The sequence below is a fragment of the Microchirus variegatus genome, assembly GCF_963457635.1.
Source record: "Microchirus variegatus genome assembly, chromosome: 9".
In the NCBI taxonomy this organism is placed as follows: Eukaryota; Metazoa; Chordata; class Actinopteri; order Pleuronectiformes; family Soleidae; genus Microchirus; species Microchirus variegatus.
In genome coordinates this window covers 4,822,955-4,850,862 of record NC_139810.1, presented here as the reverse complement: position 1 = coordinate 4,850,862, position 27,908 = coordinate 4,822,955, and the positions used below count along the sequence as shown (strand labels likewise).

At 41.3% G+C, this 27,908-nt stretch overlaps 1 protein-coding gene across 1 annotated transcript; it reads left to right on the top strand.

Moving 5' to 3' along the window:
- Positions 1-14: 14 nt before the first annotated feature.
- Positions 15-25,035, top strand: LOC310931365 (myelin transcription factor 1-like; the record flags this gene model as incomplete). Its single annotated transcript, XM_083894494.1, has 21 exons — positions 15-69; positions 1,197-1,239; positions 1,324-1,389; positions 1,519-1,802; positions 3,709-4,971; positions 6,247-6,366; positions 6,541-6,631; positions 9,424-9,537; positions 9,634-9,851; positions 11,318-11,520; positions 11,618-11,833; positions 11,944-12,092; positions 13,621-13,683; positions 15,656-15,724; positions 16,184-16,246; positions 16,381-16,464; positions 17,784-18,005; positions 19,875-19,966; positions 20,107-20,210; positions 23,630-23,773; positions 24,892-25,035. 21 exons carry the CDS (start codon positions 15-17, stop codon positions 25,033-25,035), a joined length of 3,807 nt encoding a protein of 1,268 aa, XP_083750620.1.
- Positions 25,036-27,908: the final 2,873 nt, after the last annotated feature.

Genomic DNA, 27,908 nt, shown 5'->3' with positions numbered 1-27,908 from the left:
CCTCTGAAACCCAGATGAGCCAAGACATCACAGAGACACGAACAAGAACCCGCTCCAAAGCCATCAGAGGTTTGTATGAACCAGTAACAAATACTTTGTTACTCACGTATGTGTACTTTACTGTGTTATTTATATTTCTAGCAGCGTGTACTTTTACTCCATTTCCTATAACTGTCTTTGTTACTCGTTACTACCAAATCAAATCAGAAGAAGAAGAAGAGTTGGTCTGTATTTATATAGAGATATTTTTCACTCATTAAGTGTCTTTGCTCAAGGACACATAGAGATTAGCAGAGGCAGGAATTGAACCCACAACCTCACCCTACACTCTTAGAGATAAAAGTGCTAAGTAGAACCATATAAGGGTCTTCGGCTTGTCCTCATAGGAGAACCCTTTTTGGCTAGAGGTAGAACCTTTTTATAAAGGTTCCACCAAGAACCCCTTTAAAACCCTTTATTCAGGAAAGGGGTTTCAGAGGGTTCTCTGGGTCAAAATGGTTCTTACTGGAACCATTAGTGTTACCAAGAACCCTTGAAAAACCCTTTTCTTTTCAGAAGCAAATGGTTCCAGGTAGAACCTCAGCCCTTGTAGAAGGACCCTTTTGGAACCCTTATTTCTAAGAGTGTACAAGGGCTGAGGTTCTACCTAGAACCATTTTCTTCTGGAAAACCCTTTCCTGAAGAAAGGGTTTTTCAAGGGTTCTTGGTAGCACTAAGGAACCATTTTGATCCAGAGAACCCTTTAAACCCCCTTTCCTGAATAAAGGGTTTTAAAATGGTTCCACCTGGAGCCAAACAGGGTTCTCCTATGAGGACAAGCCGCAGAACCTTATGTGGTTCTACTTAGCACTTTTATTTCTAAGAGTGTACCCTCATACTTTTACTTTTTCTTCTAAAACTTCAGTCCATTTTATATCAGAAAACAACTTTTGATACTTGAGTACAGTAACTGTCACATACTTTAAGACTTTTACTTCTGGTAACATACTTGTACTTTTACTCAAGTTTCCCTTTTTAGGTACTTTGTACAAGACAGTTTAAGAGTTAAATTTGGCATCTTTTTTGGCTTCATAACAACAGAACACAATGATAAAGGGTGAACTTCCTGCAGCCAAATATCCTATAATATCAGTCTCTCTGGACAACGTTAACGTCTCAAACACTGAGAGTTTCTGTCTGTGCTGTTTCACCCTCAGCTTCATCAGAGCTCGTGGGACAGGAGATGAAGCAGGAGTTAAGGTACAGGACACTCAGTTGTGCATCGGTCATGTTTCAGGTGTTTGTTTGTGTGTCTGTGTGTGTGAACTGTGTCTCTATGTGCAGCAGCTGTCCCACGCCTGGATGTGACGGCAAAGGACACGTGAGTGGACGATACTCCCGACACAGGAGGTACGACCTGCAAACACACACACAAAACAGACTAGAAAAGAGTTAGTTTCTTTGTTTAAAGCTTAAGTTGGATGTGTTTCATGTTTAATCCCGGCTCCTCCTCCTCCTCCTCCTCCTCCTCCTCCTCAGCGTACTGGGATGCCCGATCGTGAAGAAGAGGAAGCTGGAGGAGGCCGAGGCCGAGGAGAACCAGTCTGCTCCAAAGAGAAGGAACCAGCCTGCCGTCAACAGGCAGGCGGCAGACGAGGGCTCCACTGCAGACAGCGAGGAGGAGGAGGAGGAGCAGCAGAAAGAGGACGAAGAGGAGGAGGAGGAGGAGGAGCAGCAGGAGGAGGAGCAGCAGGAGGAGGAGGGGGGAGACCTCAAAGAGAAGAAGACGTGCAAAACTAAAAGTCAGCCAGAGTCAGAACAAGGTGAATAAGCCGCTTAATATCAAGTTATAGTGAGTTATTTCTGTATAAATATGTTTATATTGTGAACTATTCAATCAAAACAAACACTTTTATTTTGAAATTGTGTGAAATATCATCATAAATATGGTTATTTTGATCACTTTTTTCACTTGACCGGGCCCCGATTGACCAAGCTAGACACTCCCCAGTGTCCCCAGGTAATTTAGTGTGTTCGTATACTTATTATTATTGTTATTATTATTATTATTATTATTATTATTATAATAACTAAGAAGAAAAGGTGACAGATGATATAATTAAAGGCGCCATATGTAAGAATGTGGCGGTTACTACATTCAAATTCAAAATACCGAGGTCTTTTAGGTTTCGTTTTCTGACATAACTGGCAACCTTTGGTTGCTCGGCAGCTGAGACTCTACTCACTGTAATGATTAGTAGACGGCAGTAGGTGGCGCCACATGCCAAAACATGATTTCAAAACATAAACATGATTTACAGTCTGCAAAATATTTTTTTGAGTGCAAATATTTTGTCTGTACTGTTGTTGTTGGTGAGTTCAGTTTGTTATATGAACATTATTCCTGAGTCTCTGTGACATATTAGGAGGATTTTATGGCCAGTTGCTTTAGATTTATTACATAATGCACTTTTAAGTTGTTGTTTTTTTATTATTATATTATTATATGATATACTTAAGTGTGGTTGTATGAGGTACTGAGACTCACCCTCTGCACTTCCTTTGACTTTGACAGATGGGAACAGAAACGAGAGAATCATAAAGGCAAAAGCCAACAAATACAAAAATATACAGTACCTCATGTCATTTTAAATAAAAACAACATACACGAATGTTCAAAAGTTTGGATTCACCTATACAATTTTTGTTGTGTTTTCCAGTGAAAGTCATACTTTTATTCATCAAAACAGTTGCAAAATGAATAGAAAATATATTATATTGACATTGACTATTCTTCGTCAAAGAACCAGCAAAACTGTTTTCAGCTGTGCTAACATCATTAGCACAAGGGTTTTCAATGGTTTTCTCATCATCCAATAGCCTTCTATTATTAGCAAACACAATCTACCATTAGAACACTGGAAATGGACCTCTATACACTTATCAGGATATCCGTAATTTAAGGCCTTAAAATTCTCCTAAAATCTCATAAAAGGTCTTACATCCAATTTTGAAAGGTCTTAAAAATCTATTAACGTAACTTTTATTTAAAAAAAGCATAAACTTCAGTCTCACTTTGAAATGTTTCTGTATTTGAGGATGCGATAACGTAACTACAACACGGAACTAAAGTAGGTCACCTGTGCTGCCCGGTGACAATTTATCGAGCACCACTAGCTAGTGTGCTGTGCGCGCGCCGCGGTGTGTGTTACCGCTTAGCATAGCAGCGGAGAAAACTTAATGAAAGCCCACAGCTAAGCCGAACGATTTATGGCTCCAATTTTCCTTCATGTCTTTTGTACTTCTTTACCAGTACGGATTTGAAATGGGTCTTAAATCTTATTCATTATGATCTTTAAAAAGTCTTAAAAAGTCTTAAAAAGTCGTAAATTTGACTTGTTGAAACCTGCAGAGATCCTGCCTATGTACATATTCCATTAAAAACCAGACGTTTGCAGCTAGAATAGTCGTTTACCACATTAACAATGTATAGAGTGCATTTATGATTCATTTAATGTTATATTCATTGAAAAAAAAATGTGATTTTCCTTCAAAAATAAGGACATTTCCACGTGAGCCCAAACTTTTGAACTGTAGTGTAGGACGCAGACAGAAGGAGCAACGTCAGAATCTAAAGATGTGAACATTTGTGACTTCATCAGTGCTAAGAACTCGCTCAGTCTCCACAGAACCTGGTAAAGACGTTGTTTCCGTGCTTTAAATCCACAGCAGACTCAGCGGTGACAGCAGAGGACACGGAGACGGTGGAGACATCGGTGGAGACGGTGGTTTGTCCTCCAGCCGAGGAGGACACGAGCCAAGGCGTCGCCTCGGAGACGGCAATCGAAGCTGAAGGACAGGTGAGCGACGAGGACAAGGACGAGAAGCAGCTAACAGCAGCTGATGAAGATCATCATCATCACCACCATCACCTCCTCCACCAGGAGGAGACAAAGGAGGAGAAGGACGAAGGTCCACTGGTGACAGAGGAGGAGGAGGAAGACGCGTCAGAGCCACCTGAGGAAGACGCTGAGGTTATTGAGGCGACGAAGACAAACGAGGAAGAGGACGCAGAAGAGGAGGAGGAGGAGGAAGAGAAGGAAGTGGAGGAGGAGGAGGAGGAGGAGGAGCAGCAGGACAGGGACAATGATATTGTGGAGCAGAGGGAGGTGAAGAGACAGATTCTCAGTCCAGAAAACTCTGATCACCAGTACTCGAGCGGCGATTACAAGCATCAGGACAAAGACTCGGCCGAGATGCAGAGTCACAGGGAGGAGCCAGAGGAGGAGGACGAGGAGGAGGAGGAGGAGGAGGTGGACGAGGAGGAAGAGGAAGAGGAGGAAGACGAGGAGGTCGAGGAGAGGGAGGTGCACCAAGAGGTGGACACCCCTTACGCTTTGAGTCCACACACTCAGGGATCAGATGCCGAGGTGTCGCTCAGGGAAGAAAAGGTCATCACCCCCATGACTGAGGAGGAAGAGGAGGAGGAGGAAGAGGAGGAGGAGGACGAGGAGCAGGAAGAGGAGAGGGAGGAGGAGGAGGACGAGGGGCAAGGAAAGGAGGCGGGCGAAGTGGTGGAGGAGGAAGAAGAGGACGGGCGAGACTCCAGCAAAGCCTCGCCGACGACGGTGGTCATCGAAGTCCACTCTGACGACGACGACGACGACGACGACGAGGAAGAGGAGGAGGAGGAGGAAGACGATGAGGACGAGGAGGAGGAGGAAGAGGAGGAGGAGGAGGAAGAGGAGGAGGACGGAGGAGACGAGCAGGACCGCGTCTCAGAGGGCTCGGGGATCACGGACGACTCGGAGAACTGGGACATGACCCGGGGGAACCTGGGTCTGCTGGAGAAGGCCATCGCTCTGAAGGCGGAGGAGGTGAAGGGAGGAGGTCAGGAGGTGCAGAGTTCACCCGAGTATCAGCCGTACAGCTCGTCCAGCAGGAGCTCGGAGCCCGCGGCGCTGGCTCGACGCTCGGGTCAATACAGCAAAGGTACGAAGGCACACTTATTAATAACACTGGGTTACAAAAACATGGAAGTCTAAGAATGTCTTTTCAACTCAGTTAGGACCATTGTGCAGCGCTGAATCCAAAAATGACCCATTTTTCTCACTCAGGTCAGGGTTTTATGCTAATTTGATTTAGAAAAATCCGATCTTCTGACTAAATTGACATTTTTGTGACATTATACCATATTTAATACCAAAATAAACGCGGTAAAAACACACTTTATGAAACTTGTGACTAGATTCCTGTGAGGACCAATGGTTTATTCACCGCAGATGTAGCAGAATACTTAGTCAGGCAAAAAAAAAAAAAAGATCCAGACTGGCTTTAACACTTTTATATTGCAGACAACACATTGCGTTATTTACGCTATGGTTTGTGCTATCGGAAAAATCCCAAAGGTCAAAGCCAAAACTGTGTGGTTATTACGGTCATTTCACAGTGAGACTCAAACAAAGACTCACTGTGATTTAAAATTTCAAAATTCACAAGCAAAAAACGTGCATATATATCGCAGACGGCGCGTGAGCATTAGCATATTTACATTGCGCGCCAAATCCAATGTGTGTGTTATTACGGTAATCATCACATCACAGACTCAAACAAAGGCCATTTTAAATTTCAAATTTAACGCGCAAAATCATGCACAACTACAGTTTTTTTCTCCATTTTAAATCGTTAAAACACTATTTTACACCTGCAGTCAATTGTAAATTATTGCCAGATATTGAAAGTGGGCACAAAAATGGGAAAAATGGGCACAAACAGTCACAGGCACCATGGCTCTTTTAATGGTGAAAATAAGCAAAAAAAGATCTAGACTGGCTTTAACCCTTTAACACTGAGCGTATATCACAGACAACACGTTGCATTAGCATATTTACGCTATGGTTTGTGCTAAACTGAGAAGTTGCGCGTCAAAGCCAAAACCATGTGATTATTACGGTAATTTCACTATATTTAGATGTGTTTTATATTGTTCAAATTTCAAATTTAACACGCAAAAATGCACAACTACAATGTTTTTTTGTTTTTTTTCCTCAATGTTTTTCTTCATTTTAAATTGTAAATTGTAAATAACTGCCAGATATTGAACATTACTCTGGAAAAATACTGTCACAGGACATTTTCTGGCCCTTTATGGTGAAAATAAGTAAAAAAAAAAAAAAAAAAAAGTCCAGAATTAGGTGTTAAAGGGTTAATAATAACACCAGAGTGCAGTGGGTGTGTGATCAATCCTGCCGTTTTCCTCCATTTCAGACAAGAAGGAGGTGAAATGTCCGACCCCGGGCTGTGACGGCACAGGTCATGTGACTGGACTGTACCCTCACCACCGCAGTCTGTCTGGATGTCCTCACAAAGACCGAATCCCTCCAGAGAGTGAGTACACGCTCACAACCCCGACGTCGTTACGTCGAGTACTAATACCACTTCTTCCTCCTGTTTTTAGAAAATAATAAATACTAATAATACTACTTTCTTCTTTTATGCCATTAACACCTTTTTCCAGCTAATGTGTGGCTTTCACAGCTAACTCTGTTACTGTGTCTGTAGTTCTGGCCATGCATGAGAACGTCCTGAAGTGTCCGACTCCTGGCTGCACAGGCCAGGGACACGTCAACAGTAACCGCAACACACACCGCAGGTTAACAACAACACTCACACACACACGCACACACACACGCGTGCACACACACACACGCGCGCACACACACACACGGCCTAACCAAAGCACTAACCTTAACCATAACCACTTAATACCTAACTCTAACCCTGAGCTGACTAGAATTCACATCTCAGTCCAAACTTGATGATGAGGACAGGTGAATGATGAGGACAGGTGAACAATGAAGACAGGTGAATGAATGATGAGGACAGGTGAATGATGAGGACAATTGAATGATGAGGACAGGTGAATGAATGATGAGGACAAGTGAATGAACGATGAGGACAAGTGAATGAATGATGAGGACAGGTGAATGATGAGGACAATTGAATGAACAATGAGGACAGGTGAATGATGAGGACAATTGAATGAACAACGAGGACAGGTGAATGAATGATGAGAACAGGTGAATGAATGATGAGGACAGGTGAATGATGAGGACAGGTGAATAATGAGCACAGGTGAATGAATGATAAGGACAGGTGAATGATGAGGACAGGTGAATCATGAGGACAAATGAATGATGAGGACAGGTGAATGATGAGGACAGGTGAATAAATGATGAGGACAGGTGAATCATGAGGACAAATGAATGATGAGGACAGGTGAATGATGAGGACAGGTGAATAAATGATGAGGACAGGTGAATGAATGATGAGGACAGGTGAATCATGAGGACAAATGAATGATGAGGACAGGTGAATAAATGATGAGGACAGGTGAATGATGAGGACAATTGAATGAACAATGAGGACAGGTAAATGATGAGGACAATTGAATGAACAACGAGGACAGGTGAATGAATGATGAGGACAGGTGAATGAATGATGAGAACATGTGATTGAATGATGAGGACAGGTGAATGATGAGGACAAACAGGTGAATGAATGATGAGGACAAACAGGTGAATGAATGATGAGGACAGGTGAACGAATGACAAGGACAGGTGAATTGGTGCTAAAGAAGGTCCCTGAGTGAGTGAGAAACTTAACATTTTTGTGACCTCTGACCTATGTTTGACTTTTTGCACAACACAAAGAAAGAACCCCAACATTTAAGTGAAAAAAGTTAATTTTAAAGGAGCTACTTTTCTTTAGTTTAACTAGCACATTTTTATATCAATACTTTGAAGTGCACGTAAGTATACAATACTGGTGCTTTTACTTGACTAGAATATTTCAGTTCTGTTTCCACCTCTGTAAAAAGGTCACAAAAACACAAAGTCACACACACAGCACAAGTATTATCTCATCGTCAGCATCTTACATACAGCTGACTACGTTCTGTGACACAGTCAGGGACAAAAAACACATTTTAGTCACTTGACAAAAGGCTCAGTCAGCTGAAGTGTTTGCTATCTTTAGACCATGTTCTCACTGTTATCTCACACAGCCATCGAGGAAATGTGTGGAGTTGTGGATCATCCACAGCCTCTTCCATCACTTAGTTAAAAATAACTTTTAAAAACAGAGGCACACATACGCAGCACACAGGTACGCTGGTTATTTGTAGCGCTGCTCTTTTCCTTTAATAAACAGACCGCTCCAGTTCGACTGTAGGCGCGCTAACGGCGCTAAAGGAGCTAACCGAGCTAACTGGTGCCTGGACACCAGTGCCGCGGCACGTCAACATGACATCACGCGCACCTTTTTCTAGTCAGTCGTCATGGAAACGCAACACATGATGTCAAGCGCGTCTTTTTCTGGTCAGTCGTCATGGAAACGCGTCCAGCGTTACATTTCCATGATGACTGACTGTCATGTTTGCGTGACGTCATGTTTACGTGACTCCCGATTGTTAAAGTGAGTCTCTAAAGTAACGATAAAGTTTAAAAACAGAGGCACACATACACAGTGCACAGGTATTATTATTAATATTTGTAGTGCTGCTCTTTTCGTTTAATAAACAGACCGCTCCAGTTCCACTGTAGGCGCGCTAACGGCGCTAAAGGAGCTAACCGAGCTAACTGGTGCCTGGACTCTGGTGCAGCGGCACGTAAACATGGCGTCACGTGTGTCACGTCATGTTTACGTGACTCCCGATAATTACGCTAAACTTTAAAAACAGAGGCACACATACGCAGTACACAGGTATTATTATTATTATTTGCTGCTCCAGTTTAACTGTCGGCGCGCTAACGGCGCTAAAAGAGATGACGCAGCTAACGGAGCTAACTGGTAAATTGGTGCCTGGACTCTGGTGTTGACGCCGTTAACGCACATTAGCAGCGTGACGTCATGTTTTATCGCCGTAAGCCGCCGACAGTTTAACTGGAGCAGCAAATAATAATAATAATAATACCTGTGTACTGCGTATGTGTGCCTCTGTTTTTGAAGTTTTGCGTAACAATCGGGAGTCACGTTTACATCACGTCACGTGCGTCTTTTTCCGGTCAGTCGCCACGGGAACGCGGCATGCGCTAATGTGCGTTGACGCCGTTAGCGTGCCCAGCACTACCACTGACACAGTCTCAATCTGTCGACGGCTTAGCAACAATTTGTGTTTTCATATCCATCCGTTCAAATTCTACCGCTGTATCCTCCACATGAGGGTCGCGGGGGTTCGCTGGTGCCATTCCCAGCTGACATAAGGTGAAAGGCGGTGTAAACCGGACTCTGGACAGGTCGTCAGTCCATCACAAGGACACACACATAGAGACAAACAACCGTCCACTCTCACACTCACACCTACAGTCAATTCTAGAGTGTCCATTTTCGCCTAATCCCCAAATGGTTGACTCCAAACCTGTGGGTGTGTCTCTCCTCCGTCAGTCTGTCAGGCTGTCCCATCGCAGCAGCCACGAAACTCAATAAGACCCAGGACAAGCAGGTCGTGCTGCAGCCGACTTCCAGTGAACCCTCGTCCAACTCTGACCGAGTGCTCAGGTAGGAGACGGAGCTTTAGCAGCGCACGTTTCTGTCTCTGCAGGATTAACAACAACAACAACAAAAACAAACATCACCGATCTGTTCTTCTTCCAGGCCCATGTGCTTCGTGAAGCAGCTGGAGATCCCTCAGTACGGCAGCTACCGGCCCAACACCGTGACCACCACGCCTCGCGCCAACCTGGCCAAGGAGCTGGAGAAATACTCCAAGGTGTCCTTCGACTATGCAAGCTTCGACGTCCAGGTGTTTGGGAAGCGCACGCTCATTCCAAAGTCACCCGGCACTCCTGAAACATCACCGAAAGCCTTCAAATGTAAGACACGCTCTTCACCGTCACCTGGAGAAGATGAGCTCCCAATCCTGGTGCTCGGGGACCCTCTGCTACAGCGCACTTGATTCAAAGGAATGGGTCGTTTTTCAGAGCTTGACCATTTGAATCAGTTGTGTTGGAGCAGTGGGTCCCAGAAGATTAGGATTAGGATTGACATAGACCCAGTGTTGCTCAATCCTGGTCCTGAAGGACCCACTGCCCTGCCCATGTTTTAGATCCAACACACCTCATTCAAAAGGTGAGCTCATCGGCAAACACTGCAGAAGCCTGATAACGAGCCATTTATGTGAATCAGCTATGCTGGAGCAGGGAAACATCTAAAACATGGGCAGGGCAGTGGGTCCGTGAGGACCAGGATTGAGAAACCCTGCATTATATCGCCATACACGACACTCTTAGAAATAAAAGTGCTAAGTAGAACCATATTAGGTTCTACTTTCTTCGGGAAAGGGTTTTTCAGGAGCAAACCATTCCAGGTAGAACCTCAGCCCTTGTAGAAGAACCCTTTTGGAACCCTTATTTCTAAGAGTGTACTGTTCAAACAGTAGGGCTCACCTATACAATTTTTGTTGTGTTTTCCATTAAAAGTCAGACTTTATTCATCAAAAGAGTTGCAAAATGAATAGAAAATTTAGTCGAGACATTGACAAGATTAGAAATAATGATTTTTATTCCAAATCATAATTTTGCTATTTTGTCAAAGAACCAGCAAAACTGTTTTTCAGCTGTGCTAACATCATTGCACAAGGGTTTTCTAATCATCCAATAGTCTTCTCACACCATTAGCAAACACAATGTACCATTAGAAAACTGGAAATGGGCCTCTATACACCTATGTACATATTCCATTAAAAACCAGACGATTGCACACTCATAGAAATAAGGGTCCTTCTACAAGGGCTGAGGTTCTACCTGGAACCATTTGCTTCTGAAAAACCCTTTCCCAAAGAAAGCTCAAGGGTTCTTGGTAACACTAATGGTTCCAGTAAGAACCATTTTGATCCAGAGAACCCTTTTAAAAACATTTCCTGAGTAAAGGGTTTTAAAAGGGTTCTTGGTGGAACCCTCCAAAAGGGTTCCAGGTGGAACGGTTCTACCTGGAGCCAAAAAGGGTTCTCCTATGAGGACAAGCCGAAAAACATTATAGGGTTCTACTTAGCACTTTTATTTCTAAGAGCGCAGCTAGAATAGTCATTTACCACATTAACAAAGTAGAGAGTGTGTTTCTAGAGTTGTATATATTGAAAAAAAAGTGTTTTTTCTTAAAAAAATAAGGACATTTCTAAGTGAGCCCAAACTTTTGAAGGGTTTAAAACTGCTGTAACATCGTTTAACTTCAGCGTAAGGTTATCATACCAGTTTGTTGCTGTGTGTAGCAGCGCTAACACACTCCATGTCCATGTAGGATCCGCTTGACTGAATGTATTTTCCCCTCCACTCCCACGCAGCTAAATCATTCCCTAAGGCCTCCTCCCCGAGTCACAGTGTGTCTGGAGGCTTTTCTAAGAGCGCCTCCTCCTCCAGTGGTTATGACTACAGTCAGGATGCAGAGGCGGCGCACATGGCAGCGACCGCCATCCTCAACCTGTCCACCCGCTGCTGGGAGAGACCCGAGACTCTCAGCGCCAAGCCCAGGGAGGCCTGCGCCAAGGTACGCTGACTCTCAGTCAGGTTCTCCTGAGGATTTAAAAAAACCACCTCCTCCTCCTCATCATCCTCATCATCATGAACATATTCCACCTCTGCAGGAATCAGACATCGAGGTGGACGAGAATGGCACGCTGGACCTCAGCATGAAGAAGACGAAGCGAGAAGGCGTGCAGTCTCTGGAGCCGTCGTCCTCCTCGTCCTCGTCCTCTCAACACACCGCCGTCTCCTTGTCTCAGGGCCATTCTCAGCCGGAGTGGGAGGGGCCGCTGGACTTCACCAAGTCAAGCGGAGTCAAAGACGAAGACCACGAAGAGGTATTTTTTTCAGATCGAATTCGAAATCAAATACACTGGCACGAAAAAAAGTGTTTCCGCAGCTGCGGTTTGAACAAAGGAAGTCTTCATCTGTCCTCGCTCTGCCTCAGGTGGAGAACATGGCTCCGTCGTACACCTCGTCCGACCCCGAGGACGAGGACCAGGACAACCTGGAAGACAGGAAGTACCCGGGCGAGGTCACCACCAGCAGCTTCAAGGTCAAGTTTCAGCCCAAAGACAGCAAAAAAGACCTGCTCATGTAAGTCGTGGTTCCATTTCAGTGAGAGGAGTCTGGATCATTCATGTAACATCTGCTCGGTCACCTCATAGAATAGTAATGGACACAGATGTCAACACACTGCATATAATGTTCTAAATATATATATATTTCAGTTTTATATAGTTCTATGTTCTCCACTTAATTCTACGCTCTTCACAACTCTCCGTTTACCGTTTACGTCTTTCTTGGTTTATGCGTTGGGCTAATCCTAGCTTGTCCCTCCTAGCTTGCGCAGTGCACACAAGAAGGCGTCCCCCATAAAGCAAGGCCCTCGTCGAAAATACAGACAAAAAAAGTATTCTAAGGCTAAGAAAATTAAAACAGTAAATTCAGTATTTTAAGCCAAATATAAATATAAATGTTAAATCTGAATATTACATTTAAATCTAAATTTTAAATATAAATATAAATGTTAAATCTAAATATTACATTTAAATCTAAATGTTAAATATAAATATAAATGTTAAATTGAAATGATACATTTAAATGTTCAATTTAAATATAAATGTTAAATTGAAATGTTAAATATAAATATAAATGTTAAATTTAAATGTTAAAAATAAATGTAAATGTTGAATCTAAATATTACATTTAAATCTATATTTAAAATATAAGTAAAAAATATAAATGTTAAATTTAAATGTAAAATATAAATATAAATGTTACATTTAAATGTTAAATTTCAATATAAATATAAATGTTAAATCTAAATTTAAAATATAAATGTAAATATAAATGTTAAATTTAAATGTTAAATTTAAATGTTAAATATAAATATTACATTCAAATCTAAATGTAAAATCTAAATAAAAAAAATCTAAATGTTAAATATATATATATATTAAAATGTTATATTTAAATATTAAAGGTAAATATTACATTTAAATCAAAATGTTAAATACAAATATAAATATAAAACATTCAGGGTGAAAGTCAATATTAAGCTAATCTGCCAGTTCCCACGGTCGGTAACCGGAAGTACCAAAATAAAAGATGACGTAACTTCATAAAGCAAGGCCCTTGTCTAAAATACAGACAACAAAAAGTATTCTAAGGCTAAGAAAATCAAATCAGTTACTATTCTAAGTCTCAGAGAATCACGTAAATCGGGTCCAGAGAAACCAGAGTCTAAAATAGCAGACGTAACGAGGAGATGAGTTGCAGGTGAGCGGCTCAGGAACACAGGAAACCAAGAACTTTAACAAAATAAAAGACAGGAAGTGACCCCCATGACAGTTTGTCAACTTTAACGTTTGTCAACGTCAGTGTCTAAGTGACAGATACAGATAGGACTGAGAGGAAGACCAAATATGGACGTGTTCGTCAAAGTCCATCAACTATATCTTAGTAAACCGATCATACACTGCTACGTTTTCCATGTACAGGGGTTTTTTTGTGTGTCGTGTCAGTCAATGATCGTATTTCTTATAGAATAATAATAATTATAAAGTTGATATTTTCCAAAGATAGTGGCTGATGTGTGTGTGTGTGTGTCTCTGGTCTACAGATGTCCCACCCCAGGCTGTGACGGCAGTGGACACATAACCGGCAACTACGCGTCACATCGAAGGTGAGACCTGCACTGTGACTTGAAATAATCTTTTATTTTATTTTTGATTTTATTTGTATATATTAGGGTTTTTAAATTGATGGTGTGAATACAGTTCAGAGGTAGACTTGGCTTGAGGTCGCTGCTGCCTCATTTAGGACCAGGTTTTTGGTCTCTCTCCATGAGGACGACCGGTCCTGACAAGGTCAGTGTTTTTACGACAGAAAAGGGCGTAAAAGAAAAGACATATAAAATACGCACACTCTCTCCGTCTCACACACACACACACACACATCTGTGAATTGTTAGCGCTCTTCACATGCTCTCACATCACAGAAAATGGCTGCTAAAACCAGGTTTGGACAGGGCCATAATATCCATTTAATAACACACACACACACATGCGCGCGCACACACACACACACATGCGCACACACAGGTTTCCATGACTTCAGAGGACATTGCATTGACTTACATTCATTTCCCAGAGACTTACTCGCACCATAACCATAATTACTACTGGACTAACTCTGACCTCTGACCTGTGACCTCTGACCTCTGACCCCTGACCTGATGCCAACTTAAAAACATACGTCTTCACCTTAAAATGTAGTGATCTATGGGCTGCCGTTTGTTTTTTTACGTTAACTTTTTCCACATTTACACCAATATTTGTTAACTATATATTTATTTAAAATATAAATATTAAATGTTACACCCACATGTTAAATGTTAAATATAAATAAAAAATATAAATGTTAAATATAAATATAAATGTTTAATACAAAATATAAATGTTAAATATAAATGTCACATTTAAATATAAATGTTAAAAAAATATATAAATGTTAAATATAAATATACATGTTAAATATAAATATTACATTTAAATCTAAATGTTAAATATAAATAAATAAATCCATCCATACATACATTATCGACCACTTTATCCTCCACCCGAGGGTTGAGGGATGAATCTAAATCTAAATGTTAAATATAAATATAAATATAAATATAAATATAAATATTACATTTAAATCTCGATATAAATAAAAATATACATTTAATATACATTTGATATTTATATTTAACATTTATATTTAATATTTAACATTAAGGTGTAACATTCAACATTTAAATTTAACTATTTAATATTTATATATGAGTTAACAAATATTGGTACAAATGTGGAAAAAGTTACCGTTCTTAAACAACAATGTCATTTTCAGCTAGAGCCGCTTTACAAACAGCATCCCATAGTAATCTAACTTCATGGTGACTTGATGTTTGTCCCCATAAGGAAAACAGATGTAGGTCCCCACAACGGCACACACACACACACATTCTTGTACTTGCTGCATACTGAGGACCAGCATTTCCACTTTATAAATCAACACAATTACAAATATCTACTTCTTGAATGACATCTATTAAGAACTACTGGGTGCAGTACCATAAAATGTATGCAGGTGGAGCCCCAGAGCAAAAAGTGTGTGAAACACCTAATTGAGGGCCTCTGTTAAAAAAAAAACAAAAAAAAAACCCAGAGAATAGCATGTTTACAACCTAAGAAAGTGATTTCAATGAAAACAAAGTGAGGACCGGCTAAAATGTCCTCACTTCAAAAAAATGACCTCACTCTGTTGGTTAAAAACCGTCACTGGTCCTCAGTATGCCGCAAGTACAAGAACACACACACACACACATACACACACACACACACTAAATGGGTGGCTGTGTCTCAGGAGGTCGAGGTCAGTGGTTGCTGCTCCTTCTACCTATGAGTGAATGGATGAATGTGACCTGTCGTGGTAGTTAAAGGTTAAAATAAGTCCTAAGAAAGACACACACATTGAGTTTGTGTGTGTGTGTGTGTGTGTGTGCGCACACTCACAGTGGTCCAGCTCAGGCTCTCTTCACTCAGACGTTCTGTTCACAGTCTGCTTCTCTGACGCTCTCCCCCCTCTCTCTTTGTCTCTAATGTATCTTCCAGTCTGTCAGGCTGTCCTCTTGCTGATAAATCACTTCGGACCCTCATGGCCGCCCACACAGCTGAACTAAAGTATGTCTGCTTTCTCCTATCTCTCACCTCCAACAACACTGTTCACTGAGCTCACTTCACAAACACTGATACACAGTCGACCCCCTTTTCCTTGACAGACTCGAAAAACACTCATCTATTTTACTCATGTATGCTTTGACAGAGGATGAAACGTAGGCTCAGTTGTGATGATAGCTGTCCAATCGTATCCAGCTCACTCTTTTTGTCATCATCTTCTCACGTGTGAAAGACCTTTGCTCCGTCGTTGTTGTTGTTGTTGTTGTTGTTGTTGTTTCTTGTCTTCTGTTCTGAGTCCTTTGCACTAAGGTGGCGGCAGAGACACATCCCACTAACTGGATGTGGCGTCACGATGAATATTTAGTGATTAAAAAAAAAAAACTAAAGAAAAGACGTGATTGTTGATTGGTGTTATTGGTGAGAGCCTAGTGTTAAGAGAGAGCACATCTGTGTGTGTCTCAGGTGTCCCACGCCAGGTTGTGACGGATCAGGACACATCACGGGAAACTACGCGTCACACAGAAGGTAGGAAGGACTTCTGTCTGCTCTCTGGCTCTTCACAGTGTCCTTCACAGTGTCCTTCACAGTGTCCTTCACAGTGTCCTTCACAGTGTCCTTCACAGTGTCCTTCACACTCTCAATTTCTTTGTCTCCTTCAGTCTGTCCGGATGTCCCAGAGCCAAGAAATGCGGGATCAAGACCACCCCGACCAAGGATGACAAGGAAGACTCTGAGCTGTTGAGGTGAGCAAACCACATGTGTCAAGAATGGATGATTATAATTGTTTTAGCAAATTACGTAGGTATATATATATATATATATATATATGTGTGTATATATGTATATATGTGTGTGTGTGTATATATAATATATATACACACATATTATGTGTGTGTGTATATATATATGTATATATATTTGTATATATACATATATCTGTGTATATATATTTATACACATATATATTACATATATATGTATGTATATAGGGATCAAAGCACTGTGAACTCTAATTAAGCGTCAGGTACTTATATATATATACATACATATATACATACATACATATAAGATTATAATTGTTTTAGCAAATTACCTGTGTATGTATATATATTTGTATATATACATATATGTGTGTATATATGTATATATACATATATATGTGTATATATATTTATACACATATATTACATATATATGTATGTATATAGGGATCAAAGCACTGTGAAGTCAAATTTAGCACCAGGTACTTATATATACATATATACTTATATATACAACATACATATAAGAATATATTTGTTTTAGCAAATTACGTATGTGTATGTATATGTATATATATATATATATTTGTATATATACATATATGTGTGTCTATATGTATATATATTTGTATATATACATGTATTTGTGTATATATATTTATACACATATATATTACATATATATGTATGTATATAGGGATCAAAGCACTGTGAACTCTAATTTAGCATCAGGTACTTGTATATATATATACATACATGTATATATACATACATATATATGTACATCCATACACATACATATATATATATAGTTTTCAATTCTCACAAAACATTCTGTGAATGTGTAAGTTAAATAAACCGTCGCTTAAACCGTACATTATGTTATATAAATAGATAAATCATATATATTTATTTGCAGTTGCACAGCAGACGCAATATGATTTTATATCATGTAAATAGTGTAAATTCTATAATTATATTATACAATTACCATGTTTTCTATATTACATATTGGATATATTATTATTACATTTTATTATATAATGGTTTTATACATCATATTTTGATCATGACTTATATATGTATGTTTTATCCCTCAGCGTCAGTATATTCAATGATGTTTAGATAAGACACGTAATATATATATAATAATAATGACACATACTTCCACAGCTGTGATAAATAGACCAATAAATGTTGTTGTCTGTTTAAAATATTGTATTATCTTTGTCTTTTCTAACATTCTGAGACATTCAGTTTCTTCTTCATCGCTCTTTTTTTGCCCTCCGTCTCGTCTCCAGGTGTCCGGTTCCCGGCTGTGACAGTCTGGGTCACATCAGTGGAAAGTACGCCACCCACCGCAGTGCCTACGGCTGCCCGCTGGCGGCGCGCCGGCAGAAGGAGGGGCTTCTGAACGGCACGCCCTTCTCCTGGAAGGCCTTCAAGAGCGACGGGCCGACCTGCCCCACGCTGGGCTGCGACGGCTCCGGTCACGCTAACGGCAGTTTCCTGACACACCGCAGGTACCTGACCGCGCTAAACGTCCGATCTCTTGATTGTAAAGAATGTAGGTTTTCTTCTGTGTTGGCCATATGTCAAAGGTCGTGACTTTGACCTCTGGAACTTTAAAACGTTTAAATATAAACTAATGTATCTTACATATAAACCATTGTCAAATAGGTTCCCGCAAATTTGTTTGTTAGCATAGCGGTGTTTACATCTCGCTGCGCACAGGAAGTGATTGATCTTATGTCAGACAGGCAGAGTTACAACACTTAACAAATGACTAAAAACACAAAAGGTTTCAGTTTCAGTTTCAAACACACAACCCTCCGTCAGGTCTGATAGTTTTGCTTGACAGAGCATGGATTCAGCTTAGTTTCTGTTCATTAAGAGCGAACAGAGGCAGAATAATAACATTAACAGCGACAAAAATCACCAAATGTTACATACTAAAAATTAAACTCAACCAATACATGTTATATAAGTCTGGAAAAACATATTGTAGACGGAAACTGTTGAACAGCATCATTCTGCTTTTAAAAATACTAAACTTTAAATGATAATTAAGTGTCAAAGTGAATCATTTTACTGCATTTTGTAGCAAAAAGAAGGAAAGAAAGCGATTCAATTTTGACGTAGCTTTATTGTCCAAAATCACTGTTTATATCCATTAAATGTATATAATCCTGTGTTTGTTGTTACGTTAGTCAGGTTACAAGGGTTTTTTGATGTTGTTAAGATGAAAGACCTTCAGAGACATCAAAGCACATGATAGACTGTGTGGTCAGCTGTCTTCAAAGGCATTCACGACAACTCTAGTTCACTGCAAGGGTTTGTTTTTAGTCTCATTTGAAGAAGTCGTGTCTTCAAATTCATGGATCAGGCAAGAACACCACATCTTTGTACTAACTTGTCTTAGAAGAAAACGGTTAAGACCACATTATACTTCTCCTGTAATGAAGTATGTAATGTAATGCAATGCGTTATCCGACTGCGTAACCACGGAGACCCCATCGAGCCTTCACAGTTCTCCGTCGTGGTGCCGGATATGCACTGCAATTTCCCGCCCGATCAGTAGGTGTCGCTACACAAGGTTGTTGTGCTTTTGGCTACAGTGAGCAATGGCGTCCGAGAGAGAAAGACTGTTGTTGTTGTTGTTGTTGCAGCTGAATAACATTGAAACAGTGGCCGTTTCTCAACTGAAATAAATATTTTTCTGTCCCGGAACACAGTTTTAAGATAATTTGAGGCGAGAATTTAGCCATTTAGAGTCTAAACATGTGGTTTGTGTATTAAGATATGACGTATTTATAGTTTGGCAGCGACGTTGTCGGCGGTGATCAGCTCCGCCTCTGTGGACGCTCGGTGCGCACTGTGGCCGGCACAGAGCAGCGTTATCTCGGCCTGTCGTGAGGACCAATCGCAGCCCTTGCCGTCTCTGTTGTCCCTTGACGGAGTGACGGACACTTTTCGCGCAGTCTGAGACAACGCAGAGGGCTCTGTGTCACCTACATAGAGCACTTTACGCAGGAGTATTAATTGGGCTTTACTACTATTCTATAGATAACTAATGATTTAGTCATATATACACTCTCCTGCACCAAAGTTTACAGGGAACAAGGGAGGGAATATGTGGTTTAGTGCTGCCCCGTTTAGTCAAAGATTTCAAACATTGGAGTCACAAAATAACACATTTTCGCTAACTGACGGAAGGAAGGAGCAGTGGATCAACAACTCCTGTGTGCTGTGAAGTAAAAAATGCTGATTTTCTCAGTGGGATTTGGTACAAGAGGAGTTGAGATGCTGAGTGAATATGTGTGAAAATGTCAAAGCTCATGATTTTTGCCCTCTTGAACATTAAAACATTGATCTTACCCGTGTCCTCTCAGTCTGTCAGGTTGTCCCCGAGCCTCAGCCAACAAGAAGAGAGCCAAGTTGCCTGGAGACGAGTACATTACTGCAAAGTTCAGAGCCAGTGACGGTGAGAGACTCTCACTTTCTTCTCTGTGTCTCACGTGTGGACCACAAAGTCCACAAAGTCCTTCTTTGTGTTTGCTGCAGCACTGTTGTCCGTCTCACAGTCTTAACCAACGTGTCCTTTTTCTGCATGTGTTTGCTCAGTTCTGGACAACGACGAGGACATCAAGCAGCTCAACAAGGAGATCAACGAGCTGAACGACTCCAACTCAGAGATGGAGACAGACATGATGAGCCTGCACACTCAGGTGAGCTTTTCCTGCTAACGGTAAATAAAGACACAAACAATGAATCCACAGTGTAATCGTCATAGAAAGAGCAGGTTTAGACGTCCATGAGTGACCTGATCACACGTGAACAGCACTCCGTCCTCCACTTGTAGTCAAACACCACAATATTAACACATGATTTCTCTTTCCTAATGGTTGAAATCTTATTTCATGTTACAGCAGCGTGAGCAGTGCTATAGAAACGGGCTCCTATTGGACGATAGTTGTCCAAAACACTGATGTCGCACTTTATCGTCTGTTTTCCTCTGAACGGGAGCAGCATAATTTGACAAATATGACGTCATGTTTCACTGAAGAAGAGCTGAGAGACGAATGATTGAGACGAAGAGTTTTAATTCAAGTGAGAAGTCGAAGCTCGAGCTCTTTTGGCTTTTTCCGTCAGACTTCTTTAGCTTCGCTTGTCAAACCTCAAGGCTACATCTATTTTTAGCATCATCATCATCACCGGCTGTCACTCGGGACGAGTATGACTGTCCTCTCTGCAGAGTCATCCACCTGTGGGTCTACAGATGGCTGTGGAGGCCGTGATCCACTTACTTTACGAGATGCTAGCGAGCAGCAACGGTCAAAGAGAAGGTCTACGAGATGCTAGCGAGCAGCAAAGTTGAAAGAGAAGGTCTACGAGATGTTAGTGATCAGCAAAGGTGAAAGAGAAGGTCCAAGAGAAGATCAACTTGATGCTAGTGAGAACCAAAGTTGAAAGAGAAGGTCTACGAGATGTTAGTGATCAGCAAAGGTGAAAGAGAAGGTCCAAGAGAAGATCTACTTGATGCTAGTGAGAACCAAAGTTGAAAGAGAAGGTCTACGAGATGTTATCGAGCAGCAACGGTGAAAGAGAAGGTCTACGAGATACTAGCGAGCAGCAAAGTTGAAAGAGAAGGTCTACGAGATGTTAGTGATCAGCAAAGGTGAAAGAGAAGGTCCAAGAGAAGATCTACTTGATGCTAGTGAGAACCAAAGTTGAAAGAGAAGGTCTACGAGATGTTAGTGATCAGCAAAGGTGAAAGAGAAGGTCTACAAGATGCTAGCGAGCAGCAACGGTCAAAGAGAAGGTATATGAGATGCTAGCGAGCAGCAAAGGTGAAAGAGAAGGTCTACGAGAGGCTAGCGGGCAGCAATGGTAAAAGAGAAGGTCTACGAGAGGCTAGCGAGCAGCAAAGGTGAAAGAGACGGTCTACGAGATGCTAGCGAGCAGCAAAGGTGAAAAAGAAGGTCTACTAGATGCTAGCGAGCAGCAAAGGTGAAAGAGATGGTCTACGAGATGCTAGCGAGCATCAAAGGTGAAAGAGAAGGTCTACGAGAGGCTAGTGAGCAGCAAAGGTGAAAGAGACGGTCTACGAGATGCTAGCGAACAGCTAAGGTGAAAGAGAAGGTCTACCAGAGGCTAGCGAGCAGCAAAGGTTAAAAAGAAGGTCTACGAGATGCTAGCAAGCAGCAACGGTGAAAGAGAAGGTCTACAAGATGCTAGCGAGCAGCAAAGGTGAAAGAGAAGGTCTACGAGATGCTAGCGAGCAGCAAAGGTGAAAAAGAAGGTCTACGAGATGCTAGCGAGCAGCAAAGGTGAAAGAGATGGTCTACGAGATGCTAGCGAGCAGCAAAGGTGAAAAAGAAGGTCTACGAGATGCTAGCGAGCAGCAAAGGTGAAAGAGATGGTCTACGAGATGCTAGCGAGCAGCAAAGGTTAAAAAGAAGGTCTACGAGATGCTAGCAAGCAGCAACGGTGAAAGAGAAGGTCTACGAGATGCTAGCGAGCAGCAAAGGTGAAAGAGAAGGTCTACGAGATGCTAGCGAGCAGCAAAGGTGAAAAAGAAGGTCTACGAGATGCTAGCGAGCAGCAAAGGTGAAAGAGATGGTCTACGAGATGCTAGCGAGCATCAAAGGTGAAAGAGAAGGTCTACGAGAGGCTAGTGAGCAGCAAAGGTGAAAGAGACGGTCTACGAGATGCTAGCGAACAGCTAAGGTGAAAGAGAAGGTCTACCAGAGGCTAGCGAGCAGCAAAGGTGAAAAAGAAGGTCTACGAGATGCTAGCAAGCAGCAACAGTGAAAGAGAAGGTCTACAAGATGCTAGCTAGCAGCAAAGGTGAAAGAGAAGGTCTACGAGATGCTAGCGAGCAGCAAAGGTGAAAGAGAAGGTCTACGAGATGCTAGCGAGCAGCAAAGGTGAAAAAGAAGGTCTACGAGATGCTAGCGAGCAGCAAAGGTGAAAGAGATGGTCTACGAGATGCTAGCGAGCATCAAAGGTGAAAGAGAAGGTCTACGAGAGGCTGGTGAGCAGCAAAGGTGAAAGAGACGGTCTACGAGATGCTAGCGAACAGCTTAGGTGAAAGAGAAGGTCTACCAGAGGCTAGCGAGCAGCAAAGGTGAAAAAGAAGGTCTACGAGATGCTAGCAAGCAGCAAAGGTGAAAATGAAGGTCTACGAGATGCCAGCGAGCAGCAACGGTGAAAAAGAAGGTCTATGAGATGCTAGCGAGCAGCAAAGGTGAAAGAGACGGTCTACGAGATGCTAGCGAGCAGCAAAGGTGAAAGAGAAGGTCTACGAGATGCTAGCGAGCAGAAAATGTGAAAGAGAAGGTCTACGAGATGCTAGTGAGACCTGTTATGACTCAGCATCATGAGCTGTCACGAGACGACTGTCCTCTCTGCTGAGTCCTCGACCTGTAGGTCTTCAGATGGGTGTGGAGGTCGTGATCCACTTACTTTGGTGCAGTGTGGTGGAGATGGAAAGGCGGGGTCACGAGTGGGGGGTGGAGCCTCGTTCTGTCTTCCCTCTGCTTTGTTGTCGAGTTCCATTTCATGATGTGCTGCACCTTCTGTGCTGCCTTTGTCCAAAGCAAGGTCGTCCGCCTCCCAGTTGCAGGACATGATGTTTTGTTGTTGTCCTTCAGGTGTGTCTTTTGTCCACCAGAGGCTCACTGCCCCTCTTTTCTAACTGGGCGTATACAGCGCGTGACTCATCCTGGCCGCATTTTCTTTCTCTCTTCAGTCACTCATGTCGACACTCACAAGGACATCATGTTTTTCTCTTCAGTGTGTTGGTGAAGCTGTTTACAGGAAACACATCCAGGAAGATTTTTAATACTTGGTGTCAAATCACTCAGGGCAGATTTGAATAATTTCTGGTCTGAACGGAGCCAAAAAACAATACCATCCACATTTGCATGAACCCTGTTTTAGTATTTTCTTGCAAAACAGGATGGAGTTTTCACAGAAACACAGAGAATCAGATTGTGATGTTCCATATTTAATACCCAACCTCTACACATTGGCGTGTCCTTACCTACGTTGCGCTACTCTGGTTGTGCTGATGAGTATTTGTTCTTCAGCTCTCTGTGCTAAAGCCTCTGGACGATGTTCTGCGTTTCTTTGCCTGCTTCAGATCTCTTCAATGGAGAAGAACCTGAAGAGCATGGAGGAGGAGAACAAACAGATCGAGGAGAGGAACGAGGCGCTGTTCCTGGAGCTGTCAGGTCTGAGTCAGGTTCTGATCCGCAGTCTGGCCAACATACGCCTGCCCACCATGGTAACTACACACGATTTCTTATTTGTTACGTGGTTAAAAAGGGAGACGGTCTACGAGAGCAGAAAAGGTGAAAGAGAAGGTCTACGAGATGCTAATGAGCACCAAAGGTGAAAGAGAATGTCTGAGATCTTAGTGAGCAGCAAAGGTGAAAGAGAAGGTTTACGAGATGCTAGCGAGCAGCAAAGGTGAAAGAGAAGGTCTACGAGATGCTAGTGAGCAGCAAAATCAAAAGAGAAGGTCTACGGGATGTTAGAGAGCACCAAAGGTGAAAGAGATGGTCTATGGGATGTTAGTGAGCAGAAAAGGTGTAAGAGAAGGTCTATGAGATGCTAGAGAGCAGCAAAAGTTGAAAGACAAGGCCTACGAGATGCTAGTGAGCAGCAAAATTGAAAGAGAAGGTCTACGAGATGCTAGCGAGCAGCAAAGGTGAAAGAGAAGGTCTCAGAGATGCTAGTGAGCAGCAAAGGTGAAAGAGAAGGTCCACAAGATGCTAATGAGCAGCAAAAAGCAAGAGAGAAGGTCTATGAGATGCTAGTAAGCCACAAAGGTGAAAGAGAAGGTCTACGAGATGCTAGTGAGCAGCAAAGGTGAAAGAGAAGGTCCACAAGATGCTAATGAGCAGCAAAGGTGAAAGAGAAGGTCTACAGGATGCTAATGAGCAGCAAAAAGCAAAAGAGAAGGTCTATGAGATGCTAGTAGGCCACAAAGATGAAAGAGAAGGTCTACGAGATGTTAGAGAGCACCTAAATTGAAAGAGAAGGTCTATGAGATGCTTGTGAGACCTGTTATGATATATGGTTTGGAGACGGTGGCGTCGTCTAAAAGACAGGAGGTGGAGCTGAAGGTGTCGGAGCTGAAGATGCTGAGAGTTCCATTGGGAGAGACCAGGGTCTACAGGATTAGAAATAGCTCAATTTGAACAGTTTGGGGGTCAAGTATGAGAGGCAAGGTTGAGATGGTTTGTTCATGTGCAGACGAGGGATAGTGATTATATTAGATGTTGAAGATGGAGCTGCAGGAAGCAGGAGCAGCAAGACGCAGACAGGTGATCTGCTGCAGCGTCGTTATCACGACCTGTACAATAATCTCATCGTCGTTGTCATTCTTGTGATCTCCAGCAGGAGCCGCTGTCTGAGCAGAACTTCGACAGCTACGTGGACACCCTCACCCACATGTTTACCAACAAAGACTGCTACCAGAACCCCGAGAACCGGGCTCTGCTCGAGTCCATCAATCAGGCCGTGAAGGGCATCGAGGTGTGACGGACAGCAAGAGGGGGGCGGGACCATCGCACTGACCACACCTCTCTTTTCTTTCCCATACCCTTCAGATACTGTGTGTAACCACTTTCTTCTCATTTTGGAACTTTGTCCTCTGTTCTTTGCGTTGGTTTCCCGTTTGCATGTTGCTTTACGATGGTGTGTGTGTGTGTGTGTGTGTGTGTGTGTGTGTGTGTGTGTGACACGTGTGTGTGATGTGTGTGTGATGTGTGTGTGTGAGTCAAAGGTTTACACTTGAGGCAGGAGTGCAGTGTAGCGGCTGAGCCGAGCAGACGTTGTTTAGTTAGTGAGCTGATCTCATCTCCACTCAGTGATGTTGATAGTATTCTGTACGAGCATAGTGATGTTGCACCTTCAGGACTAGTTTGTAGATTCATTCTTACAATTGCTGTCTAACTATTTAAGTCCTTTGAAAACGTTGGTTTAACAATAACTTATTTACTCATGTCCGTTGTATTATATTTATTTTTTGGCTTATTTATTATACATTATCTATTTATTTATTTATTAAGGTTTTGTTTTGTTTTCATTTAAAGAAAAAAACGCTACCTGAGAAGATTTTAAAAACGGTAATCCAGAGAAGGTAATGGTTTCCTCCACATTGCTGAACAAAAGAGGAAATATTTTAAGATATCAACTATGAATTGTTTTATATATCTTATTATTTATTTAAAATACAGGGATCTTTTTAAGTGCAAATATTTTGTATCTGAAAGTTTTTAATAATTTTCTAAATATTTTTGTTTCTTTGGTGCTTATGTTGATATGATTTTTCCTTTTTATTTCCACAAACTATTTTCAGTACATTGCAATACACTGTGAATATTGAGCTGCACATATTTGGTATTTATTTGGTGATGAAGAACAAAAGTGATGGTGATTATTTATTTTGTAACGTCTATGTGTTTATGATTGTGTATGGATTAGTCTTTAAGTTGCTCTCTTGAAATAAAGGTTAACCCACAGTGCATGTGGATTGAATTTGTGTGGACTCATCCCTTTACTACGACATTGTATATATACAGTATAATAATAATAATAATGATATGTTTGTGTATACATATATACACATATACATACATACATATATACACACATGTGTATATATATATACATACATATATATACATGAAACACTATATATATAAAGTGTGTTTGTATACATATATACATAAACATATATATACGTATATATAGATATATATACATACACGTATATATAGATATATATACATACACGTATATATAGATATATATACATACACATATACATACACATATACATACACATATACATACACATATACATACACATATACATACACATATATATACATATAAAATACACATATATATACATATATACATACACATATATACATATATACATACACATATATATACATATATACATACACATATATACATACACATATATACATATATACATACATACACATATACATATATACATACATACACATATACATATATACATACATACACATATACATATATACATACATACACATATATACATATACATACATATATATACATACATACATAGATTTATATATATATATATATATATATATATATATATATACACATATATATACACACATACATATATATATATACACACATACATATATATATATACATGAAATGAATGTTGAGAGAGTACTTTAGGTAAAGGAATTAACCCTGGTTCTTTGAAAAGCAAGTGAAGAAAAACAAATATTGATAGATAGCTTTTAGGTTAAGGACTTAACCCTCGTTCTCTGAAACGGAAATCAGGTGAAACAAGTGTTGAAAGTGAACTTTAGGTTAAGGAAATAACCCCAGTTCTCAAGGTGAGGAGTGAGCTTCGTCTGAGGGGGCGGAGTCAACAGAAGTCACACACTGGAGCTTTGCATTAAGAGGAAATGTACATAAATCATAGATGATAGCAAAACAGCAGAAACTGCTGTGATATCATGTTGAGAATGTTTGGACCAATTCTGGTCGCATTTGACTGACGTGTATATTGAGATTATGCAACTGACCCTGAAGGGGGCGTGGCTCATTTTCTATATTAGATATTTGAATTTTATAACATGGACCATGGATTAAACAAACCTTAGACATCCAACAGGTCCCCCTTAGATTGTGCACATCAAATTATTTGCTAAACTGTGCGGCACACTGCATTTGCATCGCCACCTAGTGGTTGACGAGTGCGCTACCTTTGAGATGCGCTGGTTTCCGGGTCACAGACGTCATAAATGCCACGATATGCAATACTTACCCACGTTTAAGTGCTTTTAACGAGGAGATGGCAGCAACACTAGGGCGGAACAATGATCAAAATAATGATCGCAATTAGCAAAGGCTGAAATTCTTACATTCTAATTTAGATTTTTCATCGTTTTAAAGGTTACATCGAGTGGTCCTGTTGCACATATATGTCAGTTATGGAGGTCTACTTGGATATATTAACTTGTTTTTATGGTCAAAAACCTCCTAGTTGCTGTAAACGAGCCGATAGAAATCCTCTTTTCTGACGTTGTTCGCCAGCCGCGATGTTTCAGACAAACTCTCATACCCAGAAGACAGACTGTCTTGTGATTGGCCAGTACCCGGAAGTGACATATCAGCACACCCACTCTCAGAAGCACAGCACCCCCCTCTGGAACGGTGGATGCACTGCTACTCATTATCAAAACTATGTTTTAACAATGTTTAAAAATAGCTTCTTCACGACTCCCCGCCGCAGTCCCTTTTATGACTTTGACCCAGAGTCAGACCCAGAGTCAGAAGACACTGTCGCTCGTGAAACACCTCCACAACGGACGTTATTCTTCTTCTGC